We start from the raw sequence: 19,728 nt of genomic DNA on the forward strand, positions 1-19,728 counted from the left end.
ACCAGAAAGGGATAAGAGCAGAATTCACCTTTGGCCAGAGCATCTCTCCAGAGTACTTCTGACACCCATTTTTTATTTGTCAAAGGTGTAGTCAGGAAGTAAAACAATGGATACTTTTATTCTGGCCTGGGGTGGTCAGTGAAGGTTTCATGGGAGTCATTGAACTTTAAATGGACAGTGGGTGGGCCTTAGAACAGGGAAGGAGAATCATCTAGGGAGCAAGAACTTAGAAAATTGAGTGATCTGTGTATGTCCTCCATAAAACTTACTAAAATGTAACTGAAACACTTAAGTAAACTCCTCAGCCTTAATGAGACTTATTGAATCAGCAGAGAATAGTAATAGCTTATTGAGATGTGGAACCTGGACTCTCTCACTGGCTTAATAACTTCTCACACTCCAGTGTTAAGGTATTTGTGACTCTGTTAAATGAGAAATGGAGACGTGGATGCTTGAAGTCCCTTGTGCTGACTTGAAATGTTGAGGATCTCCTGTATTTAGTACATTCCCAAATCACTGTAGATCTGGCTCTATCCCCCTTAGTAACAACTCTGACCATGGCTGGTTTCGGCACCATCTTCAGTACTGAATGAAACTTTCCCCTGGTTTTTATTTAACTGTTCATTCTTCTTTTCTCAGATTTCTATTGGAGCATATTATTATTTTAAAAATTTATTTATTGATTTTTTAAAATTTAAATTCAAGTTAGTTAACATACAGTGTAGTCTTGCCTTCAGGAATAGAAGTCAGTGATTCATCTCTTACATATGACACCCAATGCTCACCCCAAAAATGCCCTCCTTAATGCCCATCACCCATTTAACCCATCCCCCAACCCTCTTCCTCCAGCAATCCTGTTTGTTCTCTGTATTTAAGAGTCTCTTATGGTTTGCCTCCTTCTGTTTTTATCTTATTTTTCCTTCCCTTCTCCTATGTTCATCTGTTGTGTTTCTCAGATTCCACAAGTGAAATCATGATATTTGTCTTTCTCTTATTTCACGTAGAATACCCTCTAGCTCCATCCACGTTGTTGCAAATGCAAGACTTCATTCTTTTTCATCGCCTGGTAGTATTCCATTGTGTATATATATACACCACATCTTCTTTATCCATTCATCAGTTGATGGGCATTTGGGCTCTTTCCATAATTTGGCTATTGTTGATAATGCTGCTATAAACATTGGGGTGCATGTTTCCCTCTGAACCAGCACTCCTGTATCCTTTGGATAAATAACTATAGTACAACTGCTGGGTCGTAGGGTAGTTCTAGTTTTAATCTTTTGAGGAACCTCCATTCTGTTTTCCAGGGTGGCTGCACCAGTTTGCATTCCCACCAATAGTGCAAAAGGGTTCCCCTTTCTCCATATCCTCACCAACACTGATTGTTTCCTGAGTTGTTAATTTTAGCCATTCTGATGGGTGTGAGGTGATATCTCATTTTGGTTTTGATTTGTATTTCCCTGATGATGGGTGATGTTGAGCATTTTTTCATGTGTCAGTTGGCCATCTGGATGTCTTCTTTGGGAAATTGTCTATTCATGTCTTCTGCCCATTTCCTCACTGGACTAGGTTTTTTGGGTGTTGAGTTTGGTAAGTTCTTTAAAGTTTATTTATTTTGAGAGAGAGAGAGAGAGTGCACATGTGTGCGCTAGCATGGGTAAGGGAGGGACAGAGAGGGAGACAGAATCCCTAGCAGGCTCTACACTGTCAGTGTGGAGCCCAATGTGGCTCTTGAACTCATGAACCTTGAGATCACAACCTGAGCCGAAACCAAGAGCCAGATGCTTAACCAACCGAGCCACCTAGGTGACCCTATTGGAGCATGTTATTATCAATGGCTGTTGTCCCCACTTTTTCCAGTTCATGGTCTCTCCCTCCTCAGTCCCTCTAATACTGTTTCACTGATTCTTGGTGATGGATTTACTCTAACACTTCATAGCTCTCGTTAATTCTCTTCTATTTGTGTTCATTCAACTTCCAATTCCACATTTTCCTTTGATTCTCTTCTCATTCTTTTCTCATCCTTATAATGGGTAGAATAATCTAGTAAAGAAATAGGATTTGGGGTCAGAATATCTGGTACTGGGGTCTGTGACTTAGCAGACATTTTAGGGACAATGCACCAGCAGACAATGCTCTTTATTCTTTCTGTAAAGATTCCTAGTGTGGTCATTTCCTCTCCACGTTTATTGCTATGTAACAAATTACCCCAAAATGTACCATCTTAACACAAACCCCTGATTTCTGTGGGTCAGGAATTTGAAGGGGCTTAGCAGAATGTTCTGGTTCAGGGTGTTCTCAAGAGGTGAGGATTCTCAAAGGATATTCTCAAAAGGTGCCTAGATGGCTCAGTTGGTTGAGCGTCTGACTTTGGCTCAGGTCGTGATCTCATGGTTCGTGAGTCTGAGCCCTGCATGGGGCTCACTGCTGTCAGCATGGAGCCCGCTTTGGATCCTGGGATCCTCTGTCTCCCTCTCTCTTACCCACTCACCTTTTCTCTCAAAAATAAATAAACATTAAAAAAAAAAAAAGAGGTAGCGGTCAAGATGTTGGCTGGGCTGCAGTTATCTGAAGAAATCTAAGGATTTGCTTTCAAGTTGCTTCCCTCACATGACTATTGGCAGGATGTCTCCGTTCTTTAACATGTGGACCTCTCCATGGGGTTGCCCGAGTGTCCTCACAGTATGGCAGCTGGTTTCTCCCAAAATGAGTGATCTAAGAGAAAGACCAAGGAGGCTGCAGTGCCTCCTATGATCTAGTTTCATACCGCCACTTCCACCATATTCTGATTTTTTGGACATACGTCACTAGATTCAGTCAAGACTCAAGGGGAAGGAAATTAGGCTCCATCTTTTAGATGGAGTTGTGCCAAAGAATTTGTGGTTATATTCTAAATCACTGCAGGTGAGTTTCTTAACCTCTATGAACTTCTGTTTCTTCACCTCTAAATGAGGACGAAAATAAGATCTACCTTAGAGGAATGAATTATGAGGTGAAATGAAGATATCTTTCAAAAGTGCTTTATATATGGTATAACTCTTTAATGCTCTCATAATTTTACTGTCATTACTGCCAAAAATCTGTTGTTCTCATCTGTGTCCTGGATCTCTGCTGTGTGTTATCTCCCATGAACTGACCCGGTTACCTGTGCTTGATTTAGGTTAACCCATGGTACCCAGTCTGGGACATGATTAAATCATCCTTTGCTCTTCCCCTTAGGTGTCTCTCTCAGATAATAAGTTCTGTCTGTGCAATCTTTTTACTTTAGGTGACAGAAATAGTACCAATAAGAAGTTTGCTCTAAAGAACAAATATTTAGAGAAATACATCCACATAGGCAGTACCAGCTAAATAATCTGCAGGGCTAGTGCAAAATGAAAATGTGAGGCCCCTTGTTCAAAAAGCAGGAAAAACATATTGTTAAAGATATTAAAAATAAAACCTTTTTGTCTTTCACCATCTGCTGTCTTGTAACTCACCAGTTGTGTTTTTTTAAATTTAATGTTATTTTAAGTAAATAAAAATTAAAATTTTGAGTTTTGCTGTTCACCTTAATATTGTACAATGTCAGTTTTATTTAGTTTTTAAATTTTCATTTCATTTCATCTCATTTCATTTTGGCTCCATGGCCAACATGGGGCTTAAACTCAATGACCCCAAGATTAAGAGATGTGGGGCACCTAGCTGGTTCAGTCAGTAGAGCATGTGACTCTTGATCTCAGGGCTGTGGGTTCGAGCCCCACATTGGGGGTAGAGATTACTTAAAAAAAAGTCCCGTGCTCTACCAACAGAGCCAGCCAGGCCCCTCCACCCCGCACCCCAGTACAATGCCAGTTTTAAATGCAAGTATAGGGGCACCTGGGTGGCTCAGTCGGTTGAGCGTCCAACTTCAGCTCAGGTCACGATCTCACGGTCCGTGAGTTCGAGCCCCGCGTCGGGCTCTGGGCTGACAGCTCAGAGCCTGGAGCCTGCTTCCGATTCTGTGTCTCCCTCTCTCTCTGCCCCTCCCCTGTTCATGCTCTGTCTCTCTCTGTCTCAAAAATAAATAAATGTTAAAAAAAATTAAAAAAAAAATGCAAGTATAAAAGCATCTGGAATTATCAAATCACACACAATTAATATCTTGTAGCTCCTATGTGCATATGTATTTCAGATCTGTAGTAACACCGTACAAAGGTGACTCCTCACTTCCTTACAGGCACACATTCTACCAGAACTCTACCTTTAGCTTTGTTTGTTTGTTTGTTTATTTTTGAGAGACACAGAGTGTGAGTGGGGGAGGGGCAGAGAGAGGAGGCACAGAATCTGAAGCAGGTTCCAGGCTCTGAGCTGTCAGCAAAGAGCCCAGTGTGGGGCTCAAACTCACAAACCGTGAGATTATGACCTGAGCTGAAGTTGGAGGCTTAACTGACTGAGCCCCCCAGGAATCCCTCTACCTTTAGCTTTTGATGAGTAAGGAGGAAGAAAAAGAAAGGGTCATCGGGTTGCTCTCTTCCCTTTTGCTTCCTGCCATCATTTCTAGTAAGCGGCTGCCTAGCCCAGGGAAGTAACACAAATAAGAACGTGGTGGGGTTTCTTGTTCCTGTTTCTTAGACCCTGCCATTTGCCAGCATTCTGAATTATAAACAAATTATGGTTCCAGCAAGAAAGTATGGTCTCACCTGTCCGTCAGCACCCCAGCTACTCAGCTGCACATGTAACAGCTTACTTTGTAAATGTAGGGGCAAAGTTTCCCTCCTTCTACAGACGTTCTTTGGCTAGGCTAATAATTAAATTGACATAAGATAGACAAACAGGAGAAAAACTTAGTTATGTGCATGTAGGACTCCCAAAGATGAGACCCCTGGGCAATTGAGGTTTACGTGCCATCCCGAGTCAAGGAATGGGCCAGGGACCTGGGACTTCAAAGGGTAGGAGGGTAATTCACAGGGCACTAAGAGCAGATGTTGGTAATCAGACGTTTGCCATGGCATGCAGTTAAGTCTTTCAGATGAAAAAGTTATGTCTGGTAATAGCTCCTTTTCTGGTACAGGCCCCCTTTCTAAATTATCTTAGGTAGTTAATGGAGAAGTAAACGATTTTCCTGGTCTTCTGGGTCTTGATTGCCTTTGGCTCAAAAAAATCCACATGCCAAGTGGCGCACTTTGGGGCAGCCTATTCTGCCCCCCTTCGTAGTTACTTTGAATCTCACTAACTCCCATGAATCATGGGTCCACTGGAATTTTGTGTTCTTGGGGAATTACCAACGCTACACCTGAATGGGGAGGCAAGACATACGCTCTGCGTAGGTGTATGCATTATTGTTCTGCTTTACTTATAGAACATGAGTTCAAAGATAAAATTTAGAATCTCAAGACTGTGACAACATAGCATATTAAACCAAGCTAAGGACTTTCCGGAAGTGGGACCCTTCTAAGTGCTAGGGCCCAGTGTGACTGCATAGGTATCACACCTTTGAAGTAAGCACTGCATATCTAGGAGACTCCATGGGGAGACTTACAGGGAAGGCAGTTGTGAAGAAGTCTTCCAACATACAGGTGATAAATGTAGGAGAAATTTCTCCTGGAACACAGGACAAAAACCTTGTAACTATGCTGAGTGTGAGAAAGCCTTTATTCAGCTTTCCCCCCTTTCTGAACATCAGAGAACCCACTTGGGGAAGAAACTGTATCACTGCAGTAAGTGGGAGAAAACCTTTATTCGATGCTTTCATCTTGCTGGTCACTTGAAAATCCATGCTAGAGTGAAGCCCTATAAACGTAAAAAATGTTGGGCATGTGGGTGGCTCAGTCCGTTCAGCATTCAACTCTGGATTTTGGCTTAGGTCATGATCTCAAGGTTTGTGAGTTTGAGCCCTGTGTTGGGCTTTGTGCTGACAGCGTGGAGCCTGCTTGGGATTCTCTCTCTCTTTCCCTCTCTTTGCCCCTCCCCGATCATTCTCTCTCTCAAAAATAAATAAACTTAAAAAGAAATGTAAAGACGGGTGCCTGGGTAGTTCAGTTGGCTTCAGCTCAGGTCATCATCTCGCAGTTCATAAATTTGAGCCCCACGTTGGGCTCAGTACTGACAGCTCAGAGCCTGGAGCCTGCTTCAGATTCTGTGTCTCCTTCTGTCTCTTTGCCCCTCCCCCGCTCATGCTCTGTCTCTCAAAAAAAAAAAAAAATAATAATGTTAAAAAGAAATGTAAAGAATGTGAGAAAGCTTCTGGTGCAAGCACTGGCCTTATTCAGTATTAGAGAAACCCTATGAATGTAATAAATGTGGGAGAGCTTTTCAGGTGAGTTCAGCTCTGGTAACGTCTCAGACTACCCCTGTGCATAAGAAGCTCTAATAATGGGCTATATATTCAGGCAATTTCATTAAGAATTCAGGTGTCTTTCAACAGATAATATGTTTGGAAAAGGACGCTATGGAAAGAAGCATGAATAAAGCTTCAAGGTCTTTTCCTCTTGACATGGCAATTTTTCCCAATGTCAGACCCTTGTATGGAGATAAATAACTAGTAGTGCAATTGCTGGGTAGTTCTATTTTTAATTTTTTGAGGAACTTCCATACTGTTTTCCAGAGTGACTGCGCCAATTTACATTCCCTCCAACAGTGCATGAGGATTCTTTTTTCTCCACATCCTCACCAACACTTACTATTTCTTGTCTTTTTTTTTTTTTTTCTTGTCCTTTTGACACCGGTCATTCTCACTGGCATGAGGTAATATCCCATTGTGGTTTTGACTTGCAATTCTCTGATAATTTGTATCTCTTGGTCATCTGTATGTCTTCTTTGGAAAAATGTATGTTTGCCTCCTCTGCCTGTGTTTTATTTTTTAAGGTAGGCTCTGTGCCCAATGTGGGGCTTGAACTTAAGACCCTGAGATCAACAGTCACATGCTCTACCAACTGAGTCAGCCAGGCACCCCATCTGCGTTTTAATATTTTCTCCCATTCTGTAGGTACAGAATTATGGGACGAAGTGGGCAAGGAAAGAGACAAATAGAGCGACAATCAAAGAGAGTTGGATTGAATAATGAGAGTAACAATGGGTGTCAAAAGTAGATGATGATGAAAATAAGCAGTAAGTTTGGGGATCGCAGTTGAAAGTGACAAAGAAAAAGAATTTGTTTTTTTTCTTTAAAGTTTATTTACTTATTGGCAGGGTGGGGGCAGCAGGTGCACACAAGCAGCGGAGGGGCAGAGAGAAAGTGACAGAGAATCCCCTCACTGACTGTGCAGAGCCCAATGCAGGGCTTGAACTCACAAACTGTGAGATCATGACCTGAGCCGAATTTGGACACTTTACCAACTGAGCCACCTAGGTGCCCTGAAAAATTTGTTTTTAATTGATGGTCAGGATAAATTCAAATGTACTAGAGGGAACAGGGCCAATAAGGAGATAATACTAAAAAGAGAAATCTAAGATATTTTAGAATCTTTTTTAACTAAAGACAGCAGGGACCAAGGGAAAAACCAAACAAACAGGGTTTGATGAGTCTGAAAGATGAGGCAGATGATGTAGCTGCCATCACAGGAAACAGAAAAGAGGTACAAAATGGCTTCAAAGGACCTGGGAAATTCAGAAAAGGTCATTTTAATACAAAAGAGTGAGTTCTGCTTTACAGAGCAAGTACTAAATGTACAGTAGAGGTTAGGCTATGATTACATATGATGAAAACATAAATAGCTTTAAGTAAAGATAAACTTTATGAGAGCAGCCTGAAAAGGTTGTTCAATGAGGTTAGGAATGCTGTACAGCTTCCTCACGAGTCAGATAATAGGGACGACAGCGTTATGTTATTCCGTATCACGTCCTCTGCTAGTGCTGCCCAAGCTGGAATGCTGTACTTGAGAGGACAGATATTCAGTTGGATTCAGCACCGTGTTTCTGTCTCAGGGTTCCGAATGCTTTTCAACCTAGATAGCTGGCACAGCTTTCAGCCACCCTCTCTCAAGATGGATCCTGACGCTTACCTTGTTCATGAATGGCCTGGAAGTCTACATGTTTCTTGGCCTAGAATAGCTGGTGGCTTCTGTGCTGCCTGGTGAGGAAATTCTGAACACACTCCTATTCCACCTGTCCTGGCTACAACCTGGAAACAATTAAGATATGGTTGGGTTTGTGAAAGACTCAATGAGTGAACCAGAATTAATACCTGATTATAAAGACACCTCAGGGAACAACTCTCTAGGCACAGAATAGAGCAAAATGCACACACAGTCTGTTCCACCTTCAAGAAGAAGCCAGAAAAGATCAGGGGCCTGGGTGGCTCAGTTGGTTAAGAGTCCAACTTCGGCTCAGGTCATGATCTCCCCGGTTCGTGCATTTGCGTCCTCTTGTGGAGCTCTGTGCTGACCAGCCCGGAGCCTGCTTCGGATTCTGTGTCCCCACGCCCTACCCACTCGGGCTGTCTCAAAAAAATGAATAAACGTTGAAAGAAAGAAAGGAAGGAAGGAAGGGAGAAAGAAAGGAAGGGAGAAATAAAGAAAGAAAGGAAGAAAGAAAGAAAAGAAAGAAGGAAGGAAGGAAAGAAAGAAACCAGAAAGAAAGAAAGAAAGAAAGAAAGAAAGAAAGAAAGAAAGAAAGAAAGAAAGAATCAAGGTACCAGTACACGTAGCCTGGTCGAGGGGGCCTGAAGCTCCGCAACCCCGCTCCCATGGCTGTACGGATGCTTGTCTCCCTGGCTGGCTATTCATTTATTTAATCACGCCTGCCGACCTGTTTCGTGGAGCTCTCTCTGCAAAGCCCCCACGGGATCGCCGCCTCCTCCCTGCTCTCTGGCTGATGCTCTACCACCCGGGCCTGGAGCTCCGCGGGCAGGATGGTCAGGCTCTGCTCCTCGGCGGGACATCCGCCACTGCCGCCAGAGGTCCTAGAGTTGGGGCGGAGGCCTCCCAGGGTGCAGGCGTCCCCAGGTAACAGAAACGCCCAAAGTCAGGAGCAGCAGTGGCTACGTCCTGGTCGTTGGGGGCTCTTCCGGCACAGCACACATTCTTGGCTCCAAGCGCGGTCCTGCTCTTTCAGGGTCGGGAGCCAAGGCTGCAGCCACTACGGGCTGTCACCGAGGCAACACGTATTACGGCACAGGCTGGAGTATGTGGGAGACTGGCTTTGGGGGTGTTTTTCGGGCTACTCCTGAGGCAAGACGAGTCATTAACGTACACAAATGCGAAAGGCTGCTGAAGGCTTTACTGGGGTTAAAGCTGACCCATCATCTGGAAACCCACCGAGTGAAGCACGGAAATACGAATTCCGAAGGAAAACGGGCGATGCCGGTGAATTCTGACGTCAAACCTGTAATGCGGAGAGAACGTGAAGCTTGACGACAGACGGACTGAAATGAAAACAGCAAACCGAGCACGCTGGGCTCTTCCAGTTCAAGCAAATGCGCGGGTGAGACTTCAGGTCACGACCAGAAAACGACCACACCGAGCGCGGGTCTGAGTGCCCGTGAGGACACGCTCCAGGGCCGCCCCGGGAGCCGCAGCCTCGCACAGCCGGCGCCAGAGGGGAGGCGACACCGGCAGAGGGCGTCCTCGCTCCCTCCCGGGCCTGCCGGGGCGGCGCACCTGCTGCTCCCAAACCGGCGTCTTCCCGGCGCCGCCGCCTTCGTCTCGGAACTCCGTCCCTAAACCTCGGCAGCAGCCGGAGAGACGTGAGACCCGGGCGCCGCGGACACCAGCCGGGGCCGCCGGGCCGGCCCTCGGGGAGCGCACCGGCCTCACCGCCACCACACCATCCGGCCGGAAGCGGCGTAGCCACCGAGGGCGGAAGCCGCCGGCTTCCGGCCTCTCTGGGAGACGCTCCTCTCGGTGGTGGCTTCGCGCGGCCGGAGGAAACCTCGCGCGGCCCCGAGGGTCGCAGCCCCCCTCTCGGCCTCTCTGGGACACGTTCCTCTCGGTGGTGGCCTCGCGCGGCCCCGAGGGGCGGCGCCGCGAATTTGAGGGGCTTGTGGTCGTTGTCCTTCTGGAAGGTTGAAGATGCTCGCGCCCCTGTCCCCTACTTTAAAGCTCCGTCCGGTGGGGAATACTGTCAGTCACGTGGTCAAGGTTAGGGGCTGAGACCGAGCCCCGCAACGGCGCGTGTGTTTGCGCCCCGGTTCCCGCACGCCGGGAGCTTTGGGGCCGGACGCTCCCCGGCGCGGTTTCCTCCAGCCCGGAGCGGGGGAGAGGTACGGCGCTTCTCACGCCGTGGGCTGCGCTACACAGCACCTGCAGAAAAGAAACTGCGTTCAGTAGTCAAAACAAAACACCCCCAGTACAGGTATTGGGTTACTGAGATCCCATCAGGACATTTCTAATTCAAGGTAATTGAGAAACAAATGCTAAGTCATTTGTTATGAAGCCTATTTATTCGTGGAAGATTTTGTATGTTAGATCATCATCATTCTACAAAGGACGTGGTTTGCTAGAGTTTTCACGTAAAGACCTTATGCATGCAGTGGGATGTTAAAGCCTTATATCGTTTTTATCCCATTAGGGAAAATGTGCCTCGTCAAGCAGGTAAAAGAAGTCTAGCCAGATTTGCCTTTGTGTCCTGAAATCACTGGTGGAGTTCCTACTTGTTGGATTCCTGTCTCCACTCTCTGATGCCAAGTCTCTCTACCCGGTCTTTTCTGGAGAGAAGAGCAGGCAGTGCGGATTCCCTCAGCCCTCTTCCACAATTGTCAGTAGCCGGAGACCCTCCTTATGTCAAGAGAGCTGCCCAGAACTGCAGTCTTGGTACGTTCACCCCAGGGAGGTGCCCCGACAACCCCCCCCCCCCCCCCCCCCCCCCCCGCAATGGGGCAGGAAGATCCTAGGTATGTTACTGTCTCCTCCAAACTCAAGTTTCAGTTCAATTTGACCACCTTTCCCTACCCCAGCTCCTGCCCAACTTATTTCTCCTCTCCTGTCTTGTTTGAATCTCTGGATTCTGGCCTCTTGCCTGGGAGGCTCTCCTGGTTTACCTTCTGGCAAGACCTCTGGACACAGATTTTGGTCTACAGATTGTAATGCTACCATTGTGTAGGTCCTCTTGTTTGGCATGACTTTCTTTCCTTTTTTTTATTGTTTATTTTTTATTTTGAGAGAGAAAAGCACAAGTGGGGCAGGGGCAAAGAGGGAGAGAGAGAATACCAAGCAGGCTCCACACTGCCATCACAGAGCCCGACGTGGGGCTTGAACTCACAAACTGAGATGATGACCCAAGCCAAAACGAAGACTGTCTCCTAACCAACTGACCCACCCAGGTGCCCCTGGCGTGACTAATTCAGTTTTGTTGTGCCTTTATTTAAAGGAATGTTCCGAAAGCGTTGTTGTGTATTGCTCAGGCTATTTCCACTTCAGGGCTTAGCCCACCTCCTCTTGTGGTGGATCATTAACTAGTGTTGATGATCAGCCTCTTTACGTGAATCTTCACCCTCCACGTAGTAATCACGGTTACTTCCCAACAGAGTCCCTTTTTCCTCCACCCCCACTGCCATAGACTAACCTACTTATCAGCCTCCAAATTCTGCCCTTCTGGTTTGACTTTAGCAGTCAGTGGGGGAAGAGGCAAATCCTGTTTCACAGAAAGCACACACACAGTGAAGATCATATGCAGGACAGCAAATCAGAGAACGAGAGAAAAGAGACACTGGTCTTTCAGTCATTTGTCTCACTCAATATTTTTTATTCAACGTTTTTCATGTTTTGCTCTTTCTTTAGCACTTCCATAAAAATTTAAGTTCTTTACATTATCAGGTTTTCCCTCTTATGAATTCTTTGGTGTTGACGAAGGTGTGAACTCTGACTGAAGGCTCTCCCACACTCACTGCATTCATACGGTTTCTCTCCAGTGTGGATTCTCAGGTGTCGAATGAGGTGTGAGCTCACTCTGAAGGTTTTCCCACATTCACTACATTCATAGGGTTTCTCTCTGGTGTGAATTCTCTGATGCAGGATGAGATGTGAGTTCAGGCTGAATGCTCGTCCACATTCTTTGCATTCGAAGGGTCTTTCCCCAGTGTGAATTCTCTGGTGCCTAATAAGATCTGAGCTGCCCCCAAAGCCTTTCCCACACTCATTACATTCATAGGGCCTCTCTCCAGTGTGGATTCTCTGATGCCTAATAAGCTTTGAGCTGTGTCTGAAAGCTTTCCCACATTCATTACACTGGTGGGTTTTCTCCCCACTAAAAATTGCTGCATGTTTAATAAGGTTTGGGCTCTTGAGAGATTTTCCATATTGGTGAATTTTTTCTCCAGCATAAATTCTTTGATGCTTAATAAAATCTGAATTCCATTTGAAACTTTGGTCATAGGTACTATGTTTATGAGATTTCTGGTGTGTAAATTCACTTGAATTCAGGTTTAAGCTTCTGTCACATCCATCATGGCTTATTTCACCTGTAAGTGTATTTTTGTGGGTAAGGATTTTACTAAAACTTCCATCCTGAGCAGATGATGGTCTCTGAGACCCCCCTGATTCTTTTTCCCATTGCCTTTTTAACCTGTCTGTAGACTTGCAGATGTCTTGAGGCTCAGCAGATCCTTCTGACACAAATTCTGAAATTCTTCCTGATAGAATTCTCTGTGATTCCATTTTTTCATAAATGTCCAACTTTGGCATGGATCCATTGTTTTCACTCTCATTATCTAAAATAACGCAAAGAAAGTGGTAAACATCTATTTGCTGAGTTGGAAGAAATACTCAACACTATTACATATTGGTACTTCACTTGGTTACTCTAAAAATGTGACTTTTCAGGGGGGCCTGGGTGGTTCAGTCGGTTGAGCATCTGACTCTTGGTTTTGGCTCAGGTCATGATCTCATGGTTGGTGAGTTTGAGCCCTCCATCAGGCTCTGTGCTGACAGTGCAGAGCCTACTTGGGATTCTCTCTCTCTGCCCTTCCCTCACTCGTGTGTGTGTGTGTGTGTGGTCTCTCTCTCAAAATAAATAAACTTAAAAAAATTAAAAATTCAGATGTGGCCTTTCAAATGAAAGGGTTGAAGGGCACAAGGGAGAAAAACTGGTAAAAGAAGGTAGAATGCTTGCAGAGGGGAAAACCTCCATCCATCTATCCATCCACCCATTTCTTCATCTGCCATGGCTAACCAAATTCTGTAACCACTTTCTGCTACATATCTCCTGAATAGATCCCCTTCTTTACATTTCTGCTACCATGTTCCTTATCACTACTTTTTATCTAGGGGATTGTCACAGCCTCCTGCTGTTTTGACTCTGAGCTGCTAATCACTTTGAATGTCCTCACCAGATTAGCTGTCCTTAAAACCCTGTCACCTCCTATACCTTACTCAGAAACTTTCACCCTCTTTCCTCCACAACTTACATGAATTCTTCCGCCTGGTTTCCAGAATCCATTTATGATCTAGTCCTCACAATTCCTGCCTGTGGCTCACAAATTTATACTGTGCTTATGACTCTGTATTATGCATCTTGTGTTTGTTGTTGGGTTTGTTTTGTCTAGAATATGCTATGATAGGAAAGGTGGTTAGGCAGTGCTGGTCTTAGCATGGGGGAAATGTTGTGATTTTGGATAGGATGGATGGAAATGTTTCCAGAACAAACGTGGAAGCAGAATTTAGGTACTTTTTAAAAAATGGACTGTAATTTACTCTTTATTTTTGAGACCACTCATACCTAAAGTGATACTGAATCCATGAACTTCTTAAACAGATGAGTTTTAGGAGTGCCTGGGTGGCTCGGTCAGTTAAGCATCAGACTGTTGATCTCGGCTCAAGTCATGATTTCACAGTTTGTGAGTTCAAGTCCCATGTCAGGCTCTGCCCTGACAGTGCAGAGCCTGCCTGGGATTCTGTCTCCCTCTCTCTCTACCTCTCCCCCCACTTGCTCTCTTTATCTCAGAAATAAATAAAAATAAACTTAAAAAATTTTTTAAACAGAGGAGTTTTAGAACAGTGATGATTCCATGGAGGTGGTCACCAGAAATATGGCCAACTTCCTATAAAAACGTGAAAGCTTTGTAAGACCAAAAGTACAATAAAAAAGATAAGAGTGTGGATTTTGTATGCATCTGAATTATATTCCATTTCTGAGTATATCATTATGTATCTGCTTCTCTATCATTATATATGCTTCTCTACTAACATGTTTTATTTCTCTTGATGCGTTTCTTCCTCTTATTCTTTTGTTTCTTTACTCATTCTCTGACATTTTCTCATTCATTTTTCTTTTCTTTAATTTACTCATAAAAGTATCCTGTGTTTTGGAAATATTCTGGATAAAGTACAAATAGGAGAATGTTAATATGCTTGATAAGGAACCAAATTCTGGGTGGGGTGTGTGTGTGTGTGTGTGTGTGTGTGTGTTTAATTGGCCAATGGCATACAGGGAAAGAGTTCTGTACTTCTCATGGGGTAATAAAGGAAAAGACCACCCATAGTGACTGAGACTATTCTGAGAAGGCACATTCACAGCCCCACTCCTTCAGTGACATGAAATGTGTGTAACACTGCTCCTTACCATAGTCCAGCACAAGGGATGCTGAAGAATCATGAAGGGACTTGGGGTCCACTGGCTGAAACTGGGCACCGAGTGCCGGTCCAGGAGGCACCACCTTTCCCCTGAATATTTCTTGCCCATGTGCAAGGACTGGAACCTGAGAAAAATAAAGTATATTTGGGCTTGTGAGAGAATCTCTGTTGGAACTGAACATCTTCCAAACACAAAGAGAACCTCCCACAGGAATACAAAACTGCAGAAGGATGGATTAAGTACGACTCAACTGTGAAATGTGGCACAGCACCAGCTGGAGTGGAAAGGAGACATAAATGCTGAAGGAAGAGCCCCTGCAGGTCTCATTGGGGTGTTCAATCTCAGACCCTTTCCTCCCACTGTGTGATCCAGCTCTCTGGAGGCCTTAGATCTCCTGTCCCCTGCGTACCTGGACTACTGAGTCATCAGCGCCTCTCTCCAGATCTTCCAGTACTGTCACTGCCTCCTCCCCACTCTCCGGGTGGTGCTCCCGCACCCAGGCCTGGAGCTCGGCGGGCAGGATGGTCAGGAACTGCTCCAGCACCAGCAGCTCCAGGATCTGCTCCTTGCTGTGCGTCTCGGGCCGCAGCCACTGATGGCAGAGCTCCCGGAGCCGGCTCAGGGCCTCACGGGGTCCAGGGGAATCCTGGTAGCAGAACTGCCTGAAAAGCTGTCGGCAGAGCTCCTGCCTGAGGGCATCACTTCCCTGGAAGCAAGGGTCCTGCCTCCAGACGAAGTCTTCCTCTTCTATCTTCACTATCAGAAGTCCTGCATTCTCCTGAAGGTTCTGAGCTGTAGTTTTCTTTGATTCTGTCGTCATCCTGGGATGAAATGTATTCCCAGAAAATCCACTTCTGCTTTGTGCGGCGTCTTATTTAGTTTCGAGAGCTCTTCTAAAATAAAAACAAAAGTATCTTTTTATTTATAAAATAGCTATTACCGTCTATGAAGATTAAAGATCACATCGCAGAAATAGTCATTTCCCATTATATAGAAGTGTACTAGGCATTTAGCATATGTACAACCACTGAAATACCTGCTCTGTGGAGTACAACAGTTCCCTGATTTCTACCTCACAGTAGCCAAAATTTAAATTTAAAAACAAAATACTTTAAAGTAGAAACAATAAACATAAAACTTATAACTTTAAGCTGATGCTACATGTTAACATGCCACATGCAATTAGATTATATGTAAGTCAGAAAGACCAAAAAGGATCAGCACAGTACAATGACAAAGTGCTTCATGAAGTTGGGAGATTCAAGAGAGCCTAGTCGTTTGTAATGGATGGGAAAGCTTAATTCAGAAACTAACTTCTGAAGAATGGAAAGGATTTTGAAAGGATGTGGGAGAGAGAAAAATAGGAAATTACAAGCAAGCAAATGGCCTGAACAAGTGGCTAATGGTAGGATCACGGAAGCGGGAAAGCAAAAAGTTCAGCAAGTTTGTATAAGGATATCACAGAGGCAAAGGCCCTCCTGTAGAAAGCCTCAAATGTCAAGATCCGGAATTCAGAATTTACTTCTTAGACACTGGGGAGCTAAGGGAGGCTTCTGAGCACAAAGACCTGAAAAATACTGTTTATGGAGATTAATTAATATGTTGTTCATTTCTGGGATAGACTGCAATGTGGAAAGAGAAACAGAGGCCACACTTGTGCTCATACAAGTGTAAGGAAAATACAAGCTTGGAATGATAATTATCAATTCAAAATCTGGAACTAGGATTACTTATAAATCTGTTAAATAATAAGGGCAAATTTTTCTTTCTTTTCTTTCTTTTTTTTAAGATTTTAAGTAACCTCTGCACTGAATGCAGGGCTTGAACTCACAAACCTGAGACCAAGAGTTGCATGCTCCATCGACTGAGCCAGCTGGGCACCCCAGGGCAACTTGTCTTGAGAGCCAGAGGCTAACCATGTCTTTTATTTTTTAAGTTTATGTTCGTTATTATTTTTTGTTTATTTTATTTAATTTTCTTTAAATCCAAGTTAGTCAACAGGCTGTTTCAATCAATGTTAACTATTTCCTTCCCCAAAGGTCTCAAATAGGTTTGTTTTATCCCAACAGTTCCTTCTCTACCTTCCTAGTTCCTGGCTCAGTCCATATCTTGGACAATAAAATTAAATATAATAAGCCTGCATCATGACTTGTTTATCCATCTTCCATGAGTCTTGTTATTAAATACCAGTTCCTCAAGTCAGCACACGGGAATAGTCTCTGAACTGGGACTGGTTTCTGAACTGAAAAACTGAGTAACAGGAATTTAGCTGTGAAGCAATAGACTACGAGAGCAGAATGCAAATATCAATCTTTCAGATCCTCTACTAAACGTTTCACCAAGTTGACTGCTGATTGTTGCATTGACATGTACTTTATCAAGAATCTGAACACAAGCAAAGCTCTGGGCTGGAAGTTGTACAGCAATGATTTCCAAGAAAGTCTGAGTTAGTTCCCAGCTGAGCTCATTGCCTAATCATCATGTGGGAACTTTGTTAGAAACAGATCCTGGGGTGCTGTCTGGGTTAGTATGGGTATACCTGGAAAACCTGTATTCTGATGTACAGCCATAAGGAATTAAATGGTGTGTGAGTTTGCAAAACAATTGGAAAGAAATGACAATAAACACACGTGGGTTAAAAACATTTACATAACTAGATGTGTTTTACATGACACACACTGAAATGATGAAAGATGTTGAAAACTGAAGTACTAAACAAGTTGTATGGGAGAGGCATCAAATACCCTAACGGTTTTGAGGCAGGGAGCCCATGTGTGTGTTTATGTGCAAAGGGTAGCAAATATTTCCTAGAGCTGGTGGGGCTTAAACTGGACAATAAAAGATGAAAAAAATTCAAAAGGAAGGGGCAGGAGAAAAGTTTAGGAAGTGGGAATGAACAGCAGATTGATAGCGATCCCAGCTCACTCTAATATTTGGAGTGACTAAGAACTCTGCACCCTCTAATAAACAATTTGTCATCCCTGCTCTGAGCCCCTACAGTTCCTAACACAGAACACCTGTGAATACAACACTCATCACCTGGTATCATTTTTAGCTTTGGCTGTTTCTCTTCATCAACTGGCTGGAACTCCAGGAGGTTAAGGACCACGCGCTATTTTCTAAGTTCTCACATTTGTCGATGGAGGGAAAGCCTGAGAAGCCTCTAGGCGGTCTCAGAAGAGAGAAGGAGTAACTGCCAGGAAAGTCGGGGCTCGGCGAGGAGCAGGCGCCTGCGTGTGCAGGAGCAGGACCGGGCACTCGGCTGGAGGACGGGGCGTGGAGGGGGGGCTCGGCTGGAGGGCGTTGGAGCTAGGCTGGAGGACGAGGGGGACCAGGAGGGGCCGCGGGAGCAGGGCGGGGAGGGATTCTCGCCCGGGTGCTGGCGGCTGTCCTGCCCCGGAGGTCCTACGGGACGGCCTCTGACGGTCCCCACTGCTTGCCGGACACACGGGAAACAACAAACATCCACAGTATGGATACACTTCACTAGGACGCGGGGCCGTCCCCGCTCTTCCTCCCGCGAGATGTCGGGGCGGGCTCCCAGGCAGCTCTTCCCGGCGGAAAGCTGCCATCCTGAGGCCGCCGCCGAGCCGGTCATTCCAGCCATTGACCCAGCCCCGCCCGCGGCGGTGACGTCACGCGCGGCGCGGGTAACCATGGAAACCACCTCCCCTCGGGAGGCAGGCGGGCGCAATGTCCTCCGAACGCCGACCCTGGTTCCCCCTCTCCTCGGGATTCCTCCGCGGTCCGGGCTCCAGGTCGCCGCGGGACTGCTGCAATCCCGAAGGGACAGTGGTAGCCACCGGGTGCTTGCAGGGGGCAAAGGGTCAGACCCTCGGGTCCTCAAAGCCGGACTCACCTCTCCTACAGGATGGTTCCGATCGGACACTTCCGGTGGGGGGACGGCGCTGCGCCGTCTCTCAAAGCTTCCGTCCTCGGGACGTTGAGTCTGCGCAGAAGGCGGCCTGGCTTTGGACTGCGACTCCCAGAAGCCCCGGCGTCTCCTCCGCGCTGAGTCCGTTTCCCTTGCGGCCTGGCGGAGGTCCTCGAGTTCTCAGAGCTCTGGGGTGGGGTCCTTGCACCCGTTTGTAGCGGGAAACGCGGCCCTGCTGCTCCCGCTGGCCTCGCGCGGACTTAAGTCGGGGGAAGTGGAACCGAAGCCCACGCACCAGGGGCGCCGCCTAGACTTCACGCTCGCGAAACCTCCCTGGGCTTCAGGAGTGCAGGTTTACAAACGGTGGCTGATGATAACCCTGGCTCACTGCGGGGTGTGCATGCCCTGAAATGTGAACTTAAAAAAAAAGAAAAAAAATTATTTTGAGACAGAGTGCGAATGGGGGAGGGGCAGAGAGGGAGACAGAATCCCAAGTAGGTCCCACGCTGATAGCGCAGAGCGCGAGGTGGAGCTCGAACTCAGGAACCATAAGATCATGCACGACTTGAGCGGAAATCAAGAGTTGGATGCCCAACTGACTGAGCCACCCAGGTGCCCCTAAGAAATGTGAACTTTCTTTTTTATTTTTAAAGTTTATTTATTTTGAAAGCATGGGGGAGGGGCAGAAAGAGAGAGAGAGAGAGAGAATCCCAAAGAGGCTCTGCACTGTCAGCACACAGCTGGTTGTGGGGCTGGAACCCACGAACCGTGAGATAATGACCTGCACCATGAGATTATGACCTGAGCCGATTCTGACGCTTAACTGAGCCACCCAGGTGCCCCAAAAATGTGAACTTTCTTGAATCCCTGGGCCAAAGTGTGAGAACTAGAACTTTGATGATAACTTACATTTACTGCTGCTGTTTCTCTTGTATCTCTTCTCATCTGTGGTGTTAACAAAAATTCAATCGAGTAGGTTTGAAGATCTAATCATCTTTATGAAGGCATTGTAAGCAGAGAGGAGCCTTGACCAGTGATAGAAAAATAGAAGGTTTTTGTCGGGAAGGAGGGTGGGGCAAGGAAGTTATTAGCAAAAGAAAAAGCATTATCTCAAGGCAAGATCACCTTCACTTGGGAGGTGGGGGATGGGTCTAATCTTGCAGGGTACCTCATCTTCTTTGGGGTGGGGGAAGGGAATGGAGAGAGCCCATGTGACAGATTATCTTATTAGTGCTGACCAGAAAATTCTTGATTGATTTGCCTAAAATTTCACTTCTAGAGAGATTGCAATTGTAATGTAGTCCTGGTTTGCTGTCCTGGAGACAATTAACTCCATCTTGGGCCTGTGGTTTTCTTTTTAATACATTTTGTATTTATTCTCTTTCTTT

At 45.6% G+C, this 19,728-nt stretch overlaps 2 protein-coding genes across 3 annotated transcripts; both read right to left on the minus strand.

Annotated features, from left to right (window-relative positions):
* Positions 1–7,671: 7,671 nt before the first annotated feature.
* Positions 7,672–10,991, minus strand: LOC122490246 (translation initiation factor IF-2-like). Its single transcript, XM_043592844.1, has 4 exons — positions 10,848–10,991; positions 10,029–10,199; positions 8,707–9,987; positions 7,672–8,080 (listed from the first exon to the last, which is right to left on the minus strand). The coding sequence occupies exons 1-3, from the start codon at positions 10,989–10,991 to the stop codon at positions 9,277–9,279; spliced, it is 1,026 nt and encodes a 341-aa protein (XP_043448779.1). The 3' UTR covers positions 7,672–8,080; positions 8,707–9,276.
* Positions 10,992–11,623: 632 nt separating this feature from the next.
* On the minus strand, positions 11,624–18,404 carry LOC122489098 (zinc finger protein 165-like). 2 transcript variants are annotated; one of them, XM_043590606.1, is made up of 4 exons: positions 18,326–18,404; positions 14,876–15,359; positions 14,455–14,590; positions 11,624–12,604 (listed from the first exon to the last, which is right to left on the minus strand). In XM_043590606.1, exons 2-4 carry the CDS (start codon positions 15,284–15,286, stop codon positions 11,700–11,702), a joined length of 1,452 nt encoding a protein of 483 aa, XP_043446541.1. In that variant the 5' UTR covers positions 15,287–15,359; positions 18,326–18,404; the 3' UTR covers positions 11,624–11,699. The 2 variants fall into 2 exon arrangements, with proteins under 2 accessions (XP_043446541.1, XP_043446540.1); XM_043590605.1 differs by lacking the exon at positions 18,326–18,404 and adding an exon at positions 17,506–17,970.
* Positions 18,405–19,728: the final 1,324 nt, after the last annotated feature.

The sequence above is a fragment of the Prionailurus bengalensis genome, chromosome B2, assembly GCF_016509475.1.
Source record: "Prionailurus bengalensis isolate Pbe53 chromosome B2, Fcat_Pben_1.1_paternal_pri, whole genome shotgun sequence".
Taxonomy (NCBI): domain Eukaryota; kingdom Metazoa; phylum Chordata; class Mammalia; order Carnivora; family Felidae; genus Prionailurus; species Prionailurus bengalensis.

Excerpts from the sequence above, each read along its gene's own strand:
- LOC122490246 (XM_043592844.1), bottom strand. The coding sequence starts at position 10,991 with ATGGTAGCATTACAATCTGTAGACCAAAATCTGTGTCCAGAGGTCTTG. Across the intron at positions 10,200-10,847 it reads TAAGTTGGGCAGGAGCTGGG|GTGCTGTGTAGCGCAGCCCA; the intron begins GTAGGGAAAGGT and ends TCTTTTCTGCAG. Across the intron at positions 9,988-10,028 it reads CAGCCCCTAACCTTGACCAC|GGGACAGGGGCGCGAGCATC; the intron begins GTGACTGACAGT and ends GCTTTAAAGTAG.
- LOC122489098 (XM_043590606.1), bottom strand. The coding sequence starts at position 15,286 with ATGACGACAGAATCAAAGAAAACTACAGCTCAGAACCTTCAGGAGAAT. Across the intron at positions 14,591-14,875 it reads CTGATGACTCAGTAGTCCAG|GTTCCAGTCCTTGCACATGG; the intron begins GTACGCAGGGGA and ends TATTTTTCTCAG. Across the intron at positions 12,605-14,454 it reads ATCCCTTGTGCTGGACTATG|ATAATGAGAGTGAAAACAAT; the intron begins GTAAGGAGCAGT and ends GCGTTATTTTAG.